The sequence below is a fragment of the Macaca mulatta genome, chromosome 3, assembly GCF_049350105.2.
Source record: "Macaca mulatta isolate MMU2019108-1 chromosome 3, T2T-MMU8v2.0, whole genome shotgun sequence".
NCBI lineage: Eukaryota > Metazoa > Chordata > Mammalia > Primates > Cercopithecidae > Macaca > Macaca mulatta.
The window spans coordinates 80,735,772-80,750,416 of NC_133408.1; the positions used below are offsets into that span (position 1 = coordinate 80,735,772).

Below are 14,645 nucleotides of genomic sequence, written 5' to 3' on the forward strand. Positions count from 1 at the left end.
CAAGACTCCGTGTTAAAAATATATATATATATGTGTGTGTGTGTGTATACATCTCTCTATATATAGATACAGACGACTAAATTGTCTGCCAAATATGTACTCTATTACATAGCAAAATTTGATACTCGACATCCTGAAATATGATTTGCTTGAACAATGGGACTATAGAAAACTGTTCTTCACTCTTCTATATACTTTTCTATACCTTCCTGATTATCTACAATGAGCAGATATTTCTTTTGTAATAGCTTTTAAAATAAAAAATACTTCAAAATACTTTAGAAATAATTGATTTTAATAAGAATGATGCAAATGAAGCATTGTATCCACTCCAATCCTGCCATCCTGACTAGTAAAACTGGTTTATTTTTGTATGCTAACCTCTAATATCAGACATACAATTTTATGTAAGTGTAATACAGCACCACGATACTTTAGTTTGCTGCTTTTCTCACTTAAGTCCACTGCTTGCTGTCATTTGCTCTGAGATGGTCTTTGTTCCCCAAGATTGGTGGAGTTGTGGGCCTCAACCTCTATACCTGCTCCAGCAGAAGACCCATCAACTGGCAGTGGCTAAGGAAACCCGTGATGGTCGAGTTTGGGGAGGAAGATGGCCTGGTAAGGAGAGCCTTTCTCGGTATCTCTGCTTCATTTAGGCTCTGCTGGCTGATTTTTAATGTGTTTGTTTTACCAAAGGCAAATTTTGCTTAACTTGTTTTCTTTTTGATGACAGGATAATAGGAGAAATAAAACAGCATTTGTATTGCTTCGGGATAAAGTGAATCTCCATCAGTTCACTGAGCTTTCTGAAAACCCGCAGGAATCTCTACGGATAGAAATTGAATTTTCCAAACCTGTTACAAGGGCATTTCCTGTCATGTTGCTAGTAAGGTGTGTAGATGGTGACAGCTACAATGAGAATGAGATTGGAGTAAGACATATTGTCCTTAGGAATGTTTTGTGAAAAAAAATCAGTGAATTAAATTGTGTTTTTAAAGCAATAATAAGGCTTATTGTTTAAAGAAATTGTTATCTATTCTGCCGCTCAGACAGTAAGCTTCCTGACTTTGGTTTTTGAGTTTGGATTCCTGCTTGTTAACATTATTAGAGTGAGAAGCATTATAATTATTAGTGATAATGCATACAGTCTCATTTAGAAATCTAATTCTCTCAGCATAGGTCTGAGCTAGATTTTTTTTATTTTTCCGAAAGGAAAAAATGTGTTTAAATTTATATATCTAAGAAAACTTGATAAAATAATTATTTTTCTCAGGGATGTTGAGTTCACGAGACTTGTATAGGCCTCAGTTAATAAATAAATTACCTGGGAAGGTAATTGACTATTGGGAAGGTAAGTGACTATTGAAAAGATTCTTTGAAATTCTACAGCAAAGGTGCTAATGGAAACCAACAGTCTGCAGAGTTGGCTGGAGGTCTGGATGGGCAGGGCCTTGATCACTTTCCTTCTCCGAGTCCCCGTGTGTTTAGTCTATGTGGCAAAGATGCTCACTGTTCTACTCCTCCTGGTTGGTTAGGTGGGCATCTCAACTAGATTAAAGGGTTCTCGTGAACAAGGCTGTATCTTATGCAGGCGCTGTCCACACCACCCTTAGCACACAGTTTAATCTCTGCTTATTGGCCTGACCCTCATTCTGCCAACTTAGCTAACCATTCGATGTCTAAAAGTGGCTATCTGCTTAGAGTTTGGATTTTAATTTATTTCTTTAAGTCACATGCAGAAAAACTAAATCAGTTCTGAGGAATTTCTGAGTCTAACTACTAAGACTACTATTTAGCTTTGTGTTGCTATCTTTTATCTACAAACAGTTTACGGTAAAAAGTTAATACAAACATGCAAACATATGTGTGTGTGCTACAGTGCCCCTCCCTAACCACGTGTAGCCAGTGCTGTTTGTCTTATTCCTACAGACTATGCTGGCCGTTCTTGTACTTGTTTGCTACTGAAGTGTTTGTTATTTGGTTTGGTTTTTTGTTTGTTTTTGAGATGGAGTTTCATTCTTGTTGCCCAGGCTGGAGTGCAATGGTGCAATCTCGGTTCACTGCAACCTCTGCCTCCCAAGCGATTCTCCAGCCTCAGCCTCCCGAGTAGTTGAGCTTACAAGTGTGAACCACCGCGCCCAGTTGATTTTGTATTTTTAAGTAGAGATGGGGTTTCACCATGTTGGTCAGGCTGGTCTTGAACTCCCAACCTCAGGTGATCCACCCACCTCGGCCTCCCGAAGTGCTGGGACTACAGGTGTGAGCCACCGCACCCGGCCAAAGTGTTTGTTTTTAATGAGATGCAGGGTGAAAGTGTTATGTAGGAGTTTTTACTAAGAGACCTGGTGGCATTGTGGAATTAAGCACATTGACCCTTTTTAGTCCCAGGCTACCTCGTTGCAGTGACAAGGATATTTTGCACAAATTGAGCAAACTCTTGATAGAAATTTGACTAAAATCTTTGAGAGAGAAGAAAAAAATTGAGAAATCCCTATTTCGTTTTTATCTCCTAGGTTCTCTGAGAAACCTACTCCCTCTGATTTTCTTGTGAAGCAGATCTACTTCTGGGATGAGTCAATTGTGCAGATTTATATACCTGCTGCTTCTCAGAAAGGTCAGTGGACAAGGCGCCATCTTTTCCAATTCTGTTGGCATGATTAAAACATCCCCTATAACCTTTGTATGTATAGTGGTGTTTTTCTTTATTCATGACAAAAACATCAAAATCCTTTTTCTCTGCTTGCTTATAAACAAACTGCTCCACTGTGGATACCCCACGTGGAAACTGCCCATGGTGAGCACCATCCTTGTGACGCAGTGGCTGCTGCTGCTCCCTGCCCTGCCCATCCCTCCCCAGCTGGTCTCTCCTGCCTCCTCCTGACCCTCAGGGCTCTGTGTGTGCTCAGGCTGAGTCTTCGCCTGCAGCACCCTCCTGCCTTGCTTCCCTCAAACTAACCTCTGCTGAGCTTCCCTGACTGCAGAGTTGACCCAGGACTTCTGAGACGTCTCTGTATCTCACGTTATCAACAGGGCACAGGACCCCCTCTGAAGCAGTGTGGGGGCAGAGTGTGAAGTTTGGAGCTCACCCCTTCTCCATGTTCTGCCCCTGGTGGCTTAGGATTCTGAGCCTCCCCAAAAAAGCAAGAAACTGAAGCTCAGTGGGCTGAAGTGGCACCCACAGGCAACTCACCATACACGTGCTTTACATTGACTTCCACAGGCCCTGGCCCTGGAGAGGAACTGGCTTCTGACTGTCAGTGAGCGGGCCAGACCCACTGTCTCTACATTTTTATTGGGATATAGTTACTTTCCTCTGAGAACCAGTATTTGTTTCTTTTAAAAATGAATCAAACTGTATTGCTCACCAAATTCAAAATCTCAATGGTATTTTTTAATGTTGCATTTCGTGTGTTCTTTTTCAGTTTTTATTGTAATTTCAAGTTGATGGAAAATTAGAAAAATATGTACAACATATACCTGTATCCTTTTCCTTGAGATTCACCATTTGTTGATTTCTGCCTCATTTGCCTTATCTGCATGTGTACAGGTGTGCACACGTGGGTGGGGGATGTTTTTGAGGGGGAGGACAAGCCATTGGAGAGAAAGTTAGTTGCAGGCCCTGTGACATACCACCCCTAAATACTTAAACATCTCATGAGAACAAGGGCATTCTCTACGAAACTCAGTACACTATCATAAGGAAAAGAAATCAATGTTAATTCAAGAATATCTATTCTGTAATCCACAGTTAAATTTTTAAAATCCCCCCAAATGCCTTCTATAGCTCTTTATATTTTTAAATCAGAAGTAGGTCAAAGTTCATGAATGCATTTTGTTGCTGTGTTTTTATATAGTCCCTTTAAAAATCTACAACACACTCCCAATTTTTGCCTTTTTTTTTTTCCAGACTTTTTTTTATGAGCTTAGGTTAGTTATTTTCTCAATGTTGTACATTCAGGAAATTGCTTGACTGTTTCCTCATGATTAAATTCAGCTCACAGATGATTGGCAGCATATTCCATAGGCGATGGTGCTAAGCTTGGTAATTTGCTTGGGGAAAGAACCTCCAATCTCTCCATTTTCCCCTTTGAGAGATGATACTTGTGAGACCATCTTAGTATCTTCTTCCCCTACAAACTGTCACCCCGTGATTTTAAGGACCTGTGGGTGATATAGGTACACAGAAGGCTACAAAATGGTGATTTGCTAATTCCACCATGAATTAACTGGCATTCTTCAGTAAAGAAGAGCTTCTGTCTCTCTCTATCTTACTCTTGCTCTCTTGTCTCTATGGTGCATAGCGTTTCTTAAAAATTCAATGTGTTTAGTTCACCTCCACTATTTTTCTTTTTGATGCACAAATTATTCCAGTGGGAGCTCCTCCAAGATGCTACCTGAGGTTTTTTTGACATGACATCATGATCCTCAAGTGCTTCTCTACTTTCTGGGACACCAGGGTGTCCTGGCTTATCCTGTGTTTGGCCAGCCCTTCCTTGGAACTGGCCATGTCCTCTGTGAGGCTTGGTTCATTGATGGGAAATGAAATTAGAACACAAGCACTGCACATCACATTTGCTCATTGCTATTGGAGCATCATTGATTTAACGTGTGTGTGTGTGTGTGTGTGTGTGTGTGTGTGTGTGTAAAATGCATTCATGACAATGCCTTAATTCGAATCCAACACCCAGGGTTCCTTCTTACTTTCTCCCATTGTGTGTTCAGATCCCCATTCTCCTACAGTGAGAATTCCACTTGCCAAAACATGAGAACTTGAGAGCCAGTTTCCAATGACCTAAATTCACTTTGCTGTATCCTACAGTATATATAAAATCGTTTTAGAATTACAGCACCTGTACCCTTAACAATCACAAATCTACCAGATAAAGTTCAATATTTCTTTCTAGATTTTTTGGTTTAGTTTTGACTTTACGTTCTTACATGATATATTACAGTAAGAGCACATAGTCAAAAGTTAGTTGAATTAATTATTTTCTCTGTGGGGTTTTGCTATACATTTTATATACAGCTATGTTCACTTTTTTGCATGTACTTAATGCTAAGGCTTACTTTTATCCTTTTGTTTTGTTTTTGTTTTTGTTTTTGAGTCAGAGTCTCGCTCTTGTTGCCCAGGCTGGAGTGCAATGGCGCGACCTTGGCTCACTGCAACCTCCACCTCCCGAGTTCAGGCGATTCTCCTGCCTCAGCCTCCCGGGTAGCTGAGATTAAAGGCATGCACCACCAGGCCCAGCTAATTTTTGTATTTTTAATAGCGACAGGGTTTCACCATGTTGGTCAGGCTGGCCTTGAAATCCTGACCTCGGGTGATCCACCCTCCTTGGCCTCCCAAAGTGCTGGGATTACAGGCGTGAGCCACGGTGCCCAGCCCCATTTTTTAACATTAATTTATGTTTTGAATTTGTGAGACATTTTATTGTTCAAATGTCTAAAGCACATTTAAAGATGTATGTGTTCAGAGCTAAATCTTTCAACAGCCTTATTCCTCTACCTTGTTCTCACCTAGTCCTTATAGGTAATTGTTTTCATTTGTTTCCTTTATTTTATTTTATTTCAGTGGTTTTTGGTTACATGAATAAGTTCCTTAGTGGTGATTTGTGAGATTTTGGTGCACGCATCACCTGAGCAGTATACCCTGTACCCTATACATAGTCTTTTATCTCTTACCCCCACATCCTTACCCCCAAGTCCCCAAAGTCCTATTATATCATTCTTATGCCTTTGCATCCTCATAGCTTATCTCCCACGTATAAGTGAGAACATACAATGTTTGGTTTTCCATTCCTGAGTTACTTCACTTAGAATAGAGTTACTTCACTTAGAATAGAGTTACTTCACTTAGAATCTCCAACTCCATCCAGGTTTCTGCAAATGCCGTTGCTTTGTTCCTTCTTATGTCTGAGTAGTATTCCATGGTGCACACATAACATATTTTCTTTATCCTCTTGTTGCTTGGTGGGCATTTAGGTTGGTCCTGTTGTACTAGTTTACATTCCCACAAGCAGTGTGAAAGCGTTCCTTTTCACCACATACACACCAACATCTATTATTTTTTGATTTTTAAAAATTATGGCCATTCTTGCAGGAGTAAGACGGTATCTCATTGTGGTTTTAATTTGCATTTCCCTGTTACTTAGTGATGTAGCATATTTTTTCACATATTTTTTAGCCATTTATATATCTTCTTTTGAGAATCGTCTGTTCATGTCCTTGCCCACTTTTTGATGGGGTTGTTTTTTCTTGCTGATTTGTTTGAGTTCCTTATAAATTCTGGGTATTAGTCCTTTGTCACATGCATAGTTTGCAGATTTTTTCTCCTACTCTGTTGGTTGTCTGCTTACTCTGCTGATTATTTCTTTTGCTTTGCGGAAGCTTTTTGGTTTAACTGGGTCCCATCTATTTATTTTTGTTTTCAATGCATTTGCTTTTGGGTCTTGGTCATGAATTATTTGCCTAAGCCAATGTCTAGAAGAGTTTTTCCGATGTTATCTTTTAGAATTTTTATAGCTTCAAGTCTTAGATTTACGTCTTTGATCCAGCTTGAGTTGATTTTTTACATAAAATGAGAGATGAGGATCCAGTTTTATTCTAATACATGTGGCTAGCCAATTATCCCAGCACCATTTGTTGAACAGGGTGTCCTTTACTCACTTCATGTTTTTGTTTGCTTTGTCAAAAATCAATTGGCTTTAGGTATTTGGCCTTATTTTTGGGTTCTCCATTCTGTTCCATTGGTCTACATGCCTATTTCTATGCCACTGGCATGCTGTGTTGGTAACTATAGCCTTGTAGTATAGTTTGAAGTCTGGTAATGTGATGCCTCCAGATTTGTTCTTTTTGCTTAGTATTGCTTTGGCTATGTGATTCCATAGAATTTTAGGATTGTTTTGTCTAGTTCTGTGAAGAACGATGATTATAATTTTTTTTTGTTTTTGTGTTTTTTTGAGACTGGAGTTTCACTCTTGTTGCCCAGGCTGGAGTGCAATAGCACGATCTTGGCTCACCACAACCTCCACCTCCTGGGTTCAAGTGATTCTCCTGCCTCAGCCTCCCGAGTAGCTGGGATTACAGGCATGTGCCACCACACCTGGCTAATTTTGTATTTTTAGTAGAAACGGGGTTTCTCCATGTTGGTCAGGCTGGTCTCGAACTCCCGACCTCAGGTGGTCCACTCGCCTCGGCGTCCCAAAGTGCTGGGATTATAGGCGTGAGCCATTGCGCCCTGCCTCGATTATTGTAATTTTATGGGAATTGTTTTTCTGATGTTTCTTTTTGGGAAAATAAGCCCATGCATACCCACATTATTGCCCCTTATTTCTTACACTCATTTGCATTGTGCTTTTGTTAGTTAAATTACATATTTAGAAATCACTTCATATGTATTTATTCATCAATATCTTTTTTTTTTTTAACTGCGGTGTGCTTCTCCACTGTATAGATGGACCATAGTTTATTCAGCCAGTCTCCTATGTATTCACATGGAAGACTTGTGCATATACTGTATTAAATGTAGTGGGAGGACTGTATCTTCAAGTTTAATTCCTAGGTAGGCTGTTCCTGGGTTGAACAGTAAATGCCTATGTGATTTTGGTAAGTATTGTCACATTCACTTCCAGCAGTGTCTGACACTGCCTGTTTTCCCACTTCTTTGCCAACAGGATGTATTTTCAAGCTGTTGAGTTTTGCCAGTCGTATAATTGAGAAACGTTCATTTTAATATGCATTTTATATGAATTAAGTTGGGTATTTTTTCATATATTTAAAACCATTATCCACTTTTTTTTTCTGTGAATTGTTCGTATATGCCCATTTTTGTATTGAGTTTGTTTTTTCTTGATATTTAAGAGCTCTTTATATGTTAGGCTATTTTTAAAATAATAATTTATCCACCATTTCTTGTAAGACTCTTAGATTTTGAGCCATAGTTCAAAATTTATTTCTTACGTCCAAATTATAAAAGAAGTCATTCATGTGTTCCTCAGTACTTGCGCAGTTTGTTTTGTTTTTTTCTCTTTTATTTAGATATCTGATTTGCTAATATTTATTATTATTTTTTATAGTATGAGGTGCCCATATTTTTACAAACGGCTAATGTCTAGTTGTCCCAACACCATTTATTAAAAAGTCTTGGGGCAATTTTTAAATAAATAAAGTATTAAATACTTTTGCTTCTAAACATAAAAAGTAGGCCAAACATAAAAAAAAAAAAAAATGTTAGGCTAAAACTCCACAGGTAATTGTGCCGTCCTTACCAGAATGGGTTCAGACTCTGGGTATACCAAAATTTCACAGGCTGGCTGACAAACTGGCAAGGAGTAGGAAGTGGGCTTGAATGGCAGCTAAAGAAACTGACTCAACCCTCTTCCATCCCCACTAGGGTCGGGGGTGGCCTGTTCAGGGTGTCAGGGGGCACTTGGAACATAAGGGATGCTAGAAACACTGTTTTTCTTCCCAATTCTCTACCGTTCCTCAATTCATATCTGCATCCAGGAGCTTTGACTGGGTGGATTTAATCCAAATTTAAATGCTCCAAGGACAGGAAATGTCTAGAATTTGATGCTGTCTTTCAGTTCTTGCTCATCTCTAGTCCTTGTCCCCACCTATCTGCCTACTTTCTCTGCATTTAAAATGGAGAATGCTTTTCTGCAAACCTCAGGTTGTATTTTTAATTTATGTTTTCTCTTTTTAGATGTCAATGTAGGCTATTTATCCTTATTGGATGCTGATTATGACAGAAAACCTCCAAACAAATATTTAGCGAAGGCAGTGAACTATACGGTACATTTCCAGTGGATCCGATGCCTGTTTTGGGACAAGAGAGAGTGGAAATCTGAACGTTTCTCTCCACAACCAGGAACTTCTCCTGAAAAAGTGACCTGCAGGTATAGACACATTTGAGAAAGAATCTGAGATTTTTAGTAAGTGACTGTCTTGTCTTCTGCGTTTGGCCCAACCCCCAGAGCCTTTCCTGAACCTTGTCCGTAAGAAGCTGGAGCACCCTTGGTTTGTACAACTCTCCAGCCTATGTCAGTTCTCTTGTAGCCGGGTCGTGTGTCAGCCTTGGTTCTCCCACTCTGTGGGCTCCCAAGGAGCAGGGGCTGCTCTATAGACTGTCTTCGTGTTCCTCCTTCCCATGGTGACTGTCATGCAGGAGGTGTTTAGTAAGTGTTGAAGACGTGAGTCAGTGGATGAGTGGTAGATGAACCCATCCGTTTTCTTATCACAGAAGTGCCGACATCCATTGAGTATGCACTTTGTAGTCAGGCAGGTGGGACCCTCAGCTCTCACCATGCCCCCATGTTGCCCTGAGGGTCCCTCATCTTCAGAGGACCCTCCACAGCCTGGTGGTGAAGGTGTGCTTTCTGAGGCAAGAAAAGTCTCTGCGCAAAGATGAGCAGCCTCTTCAGAAATTTCTGGGTATATGAGTCATGTCACTAAATTAGAAATTATTTGTCTTCTAGCTGACTAACAATTCTATGAGAGACTCAGTTCATTCTTTTTTGTTGCCCTTACCTTTTCATTAGGAGAGAGATAAACAATTATTAGGCATATTTAGAAATAGAAATAGTCATTTCTAAATAAGCCATAGGACACTATATTTTGTGATTTCCTGCTAGGAGGCAAATATATCCAGATCATACCATATCAGTGCAATTCATAACCGCTTATTGATTTTCTTATGTTTTCTTATGTTGCACTCTTAAATTTATCTAATGCCATTTCTAGGAGTACATCCAAACTTACTGGTAATGGCCCAATATTTTGCTTCAATATTAAATTATTGATAAATGCATTAATGCAGTCATTCATTCTACATTACATAACTACTCTCTGATAGGCACATTTTTGTGAGCCAAGGGTACAAAAGTGAATAACAGGCCAGGCGTGATGGCTCATGCTTGTAATCCCAGCACTTTGGGAGGCCGAGACGGGTGGATCACTTGAGGTTAGGAGTTTGAGACCAGCCTAGCCAGCATAGCGAAACCCCATCTCTACTAAAAATACAAAATTAGATGGGCACACACTGGCAAGCCCATTTACTTGGGAGGCCAAGGCACAAGAATCACTTGAACCTGGGAGGCAGAGGTTGCAGTGAGCTGAAATCATGCCACTGCATTCCAGCCTGGGCAGCAGAGTGAGACTCCATCTCAAAAAAAAAAAAAAAAAAAAATCAATAACACATAGGACCTGCTCACAAGCTAATGAGGGTGAGATAGACTGTACTTTTAAAAAAGGAGACAGTGTTTACAGTGATTGTCAGGGTTGAATGTTTGTAATGCCAGGAACTGGCGCTTAGGCAGAGAAGTTGGCCAGAGCTTGACTAGTGGCACAGCTAGGCTGTGACTGGGACCCAAGAGCCTCAGGCTGCAGCCATGCTGTGGAGGGCTGTCATGAAGACCGCCATCTGCTCTGAACTCTTGTGTCTCAGGACAGCCTCCATGGGAGCCATGTATCCCAACACACAGATGTGAAGAAATCTGGCACAAAAGAAGAGTCCCTCGTTTCTAACTTAGGTTTCAGGTGAATCTTTTAAACTGGGTCTTAGTCATAAAGTTATCATTATTGCAGTCTTTCTTCCTTTTCACATTCCTTTAACCAACATGCCTTCGCACTGTCAACAGCTGCTCTCTCCACACATTCTGTATCCTCATCCGCATTTCCCTCCTAGCTACGATCGCCTTGCGGCATTTGGTCTCCTAAGGAGGAAGCTGAAGGCCAGTTTTGAAGTGAGTGACATTTCCAAGTTACAGAGGTAAGTTCTATTTCCTACATAAAGACTTCATAGACTTTATTTGTTTTATGGTTCACTCAGGATGTCCACATATAATTCCAGGGGTGCTTGAAATCCATGTTACTTACTATCATTGTGTTTTTGAAATACGCGTGTTAGTGGATAATTGTCTTTAAATATTCTTTATAATTATCTTTAAATATTCTTATAGTTGAATATATATATATATATTTTGTCTCTCTATACTTAAATTCACTGATGAGAGATTCATAAACACAAGAAAGTCAACATACTTTTCGTATTTTTAAGTTTAGTTTTAGTTCAGTGTGAATTTGGTCAATTATTATTGATAGAGTTGATATCTACAGTGACAATACTGCCTAAAGGGCTTCTCCTGGTTTATGTTTACTGTCATAGCCTAATTATTAATAGCTCCCTCTTTCTCTCTCTGGAGTATCTCATTTTAGATAATAAATTTAAAATGTACACTATTTTTATAGCCACTTTTATATGAAATGGCTATATTTAGACTCAGATATGGGTGAAGTGAGTTTAAGCTGATATGGAGAGGAGCCTTCCCTGTCTTATTTATCAGTGTCACCCTACATTTAATACAATGCTCAGAGTAAATATTTGCTGAATGAATAATTCTCTTCTCATTATATTCATGTAATAGGAAGCTCTACTTTATTATTTCATCAATCATATTACTTCATAGACTAGTTGATGGATCAGATAATTAGTAATAAGACATTAATTGCTAATGCAACAGATGCTGGATACAGATAAGGTCACTGACCATTCAGTGATCAGGGCTCAGAGGACAGCAGCCTCAACCGTGGTATCTGCGGCATTGATATCGCTGGGGCTGGAGCAAACCATGGGAGAAGCAGCTCTGGAAGGTGTCCAGGGAGAGGCAACATCTGAAGTTCTACAGGGGCAGTAGCAAGTGGGATATCTGGCCAGAATCTTGAAGATTTCAGAGTATTGTCCAGGTGGAAGGATGTGAGCACCCTGCAGAGCTCATGGGGCAAAGCTCTGAACAGGCTCTATCCTGGTGGGGAAAAAGAGGGCAGGTGAGAAACTAAGAACAGAGCCCAATCCTCAGATGAAATCAAAGCGCAGAATGGCAGGGGATGGGGCGGGCAACATCCCCATGTGGCATAGACCCTGGTGCCCACCCTCTGAGATCCCATCAGAAATCTATGAGACTCCAGTTAGGTTAGAGTCCCAGCACAGCAGCTTGATATGAACGTCATTCTACAGATCTGTGGGGGTTCAGTGATCTCTCCCCAGCCAGTGTTGGTGGCTGGGAACAGGTAGGTGGAGGCTGCAGGTAGGGAACAAGCAGCAGCATCCACAGGGGCAGTGGAAGGCACAGGCAGGGGCTCCAAAACATCACCAACATCTCCTAGCCTTGTTCTGGTAGCAGGAGAGGGAGAGAGGGATAAACATAATGCCACTTGTATGTTTCAAGAATTGTGTGTATTTATATTGCTTAATCTTTACAATAGCAGTGAGATTGGCATTCTTAGCCATAGTTCACAATGAAAGTTCCTCAGAGCCAGCATGGCACAGCCTCTTGGTACAGAGGCTGGCCCATTACAAGGTTTCTTTGACTCTGGAGTCCATGCTTGTGGGGTGCTGCTCGCTGGACCATGGGCCAGTTCCCTGCCTTCAAAGCCCTCCCAATTCAGCTTCCAGCAAGTGTAAAAACGTATCAATGAAGCCCAGCAGAGACTTTTGTGTATAAGGGGTTAGGGGTGGCAATCAGTCTTTTCCTATATGTCTATTTTCATGAGCAATTTTCTTTATATCTCTCCTTTCGTTTATAGCCACCCAGAAAACTTGCTTCCCAGTATTTTTATTATGGGTTCTCTGATTCTTTATGGATTTTTGGTTGCTAAAAGCAGACAAGTAGATCATCATGAAAAAAAGAAATCTGGTTACATCTTTCTGCAAGAAGCCCCCTTGCCAGGCCACCAGCTGTATGCGGTCGTCATTGACACCGGCTTCCGAGCTCCGGCCAGGTTGACCTCAAAGGTAGCTCGAGCATCTGGGGGTACGCTTTGATGGTATCTAAGCAATGTCAGCATCAGAAGTGAGGATCTGGTGATTTGGCTTCCCTGTCTGTTACCTGTCACAGCAGGCCCATCTCATTGCTGAGGCAAGGCTTGCCTGCCCTTTCCAGGGCCCTCCCTCAGCCTGCACGTCTGTCAGGGTGAAGAACAGACCCCTTCACCTTCTGCAGCTGTTCCAGTCCCTTCTCCTTCTGTCTCCACTGTGGAAAGCAGCCCGGGGAGATCTGTTCTGTCTCTGAGTGGATCTTTGAGACTCTGAGAATGAGACGTACTATTCTGAGCTTGGGGCAGAAAACGACAGTCCCAGAGAAGCTGGTGGAGGATGAAGGTGGGGTGGGAAGCAGGATGCGGTGGAGGAGGAGGAAATAGTCCAGCACTGGGCCCAGTGGAGCAGCGGTGCCGCGGTGAGCTGTGGAGGTGAGGTCTGCAGGGGCGGAAATGGAGCCTGGGCAGAGCCATGTGCAATTCGAAGTGCGTGCGACACAAATCCCTCAAAGAGAGGGAGGCTCCCTCTACCCTTGGAACTCACGTTCCCATTTCCCAAGGGAACCGTGGTTACTTTATGGAATCCATAGGATTGGGGTGTGGATGAGAAAGAGTTAGATGGGAGGATGAATGAGATGGGGTGCCACAGTGTAGTAGGATAGATGGGGACACATTTTTAAAGCTTATGTGGTCCTTACCATAAACCCTTCATCTACCAACTGTATATTTAAATTGTCTATCAGATAAACATACATGTATATATTCATGAGCAATGCATACACATAGGAATGTTCTTAACCTAACAAAGGAAGATTTAGTGGTGAAGCTTTAGATGGTTTCTAAGGGATGTCTGCTGTCAGCACTGCAATTTATCATTGTGCTAGAAATCCTGGTAAAAACAATAAAGCAAGAAATAAAACAGGAATATAAGATTCCAAAAGGGAGAAAGAGATGGTTCTTTTTTTTTTTTTTTTTGAGACAGAGTCTCGCTCTGTCACCCAGGCTGGAGTGCAGTGGCCGGATCTCAGCTCACTGCAAGCTCCGCCTCCCAGGTTCACGCCATTCTTCTGCCTCAGCCTCCCGAGTAGCTGGGACTACAGGCGCCCGCCACCTCGCCCGGGTAGTTTTTTATATTTTTTAGTAGAGACGGGGTTTCACCGTGTTAGCCAGGATGGTCTCAATCTCCTGACCTCGTGATCCACCCGTCTCGGCCTCCCAAAGTGCTGGGATTACAGGCTTGAGCCACCGTTCCCGGCCAAGAGATGGTTCTTCGCACAGGATGAAGTTGTCTACACAGCAAATGAAGAAGCATGTTCACGCTAATGATTAGCACTAATAGCATTTAAGAAACTTGCTGAATTTTTGATTGAGAAAAAATCATCAAAATAATCTCTATAAAACAGCAATGACTATTTATAGCATGGAGTTGAAAACAAGAACCTCTTTGTCACAGTAAAAAATGGTGGGGTGCCTAGAAGTGAATTCATCAAACCCCACATACAAGACCATCATGAAAGAACTATCCCCAATATGCATAAGAGATCTAAAGAGCTATGTTTATGGATGAGAAAGCCAATTTTCCTTTGTCATTTCTCCCAAATTAATCTATAACATTAATAATAATAGTGTGAATGAAATTCTATTAATATACTCACTTTACAGATGAAAACCTAAGGCATAATCAGGTTAAATCCAATTAAATCTATTCATAATTCTAGGAAGGTGTTTTGTGGAACTTGGAAAACTGATCCTAAAATTCAGGTGGAAAAGAATACAAGAGAATTGCAATACCAGTCATGCCGACTCTCAAGAGAAGAACAGGGCAGGGACTC

The 14,645-nt window shown here is 41.1% G+C and overlaps 1 protein-coding gene across 1 annotated transcript in view; it reads left to right on the forward strand.

The window, feature by feature from the left end:
- The window catches only part of PKD1L1 (polycystin 1 like 1, transient receptor potential channel interacting), a 189,582-nt gene that overhangs the window by 100,684 nt on the left and 74,253 nt on the right, over positions 1 to 14,645 (forward strand). Inside the window, 6 exon segments of the mRNA XM_077998175.1 lie at positions 508 to 618; positions 734 to 891; positions 2,514 to 2,614; positions 8,705 to 8,897; positions 10,685 to 10,768; positions 12,583 to 12,790. Coding sequence (XP_077854301.1) covers positions 508 to 618; positions 734 to 891; positions 2,514 to 2,614; positions 8,705 to 8,897; positions 10,685 to 10,768; positions 12,583 to 12,790 — 855 coding nt within the window.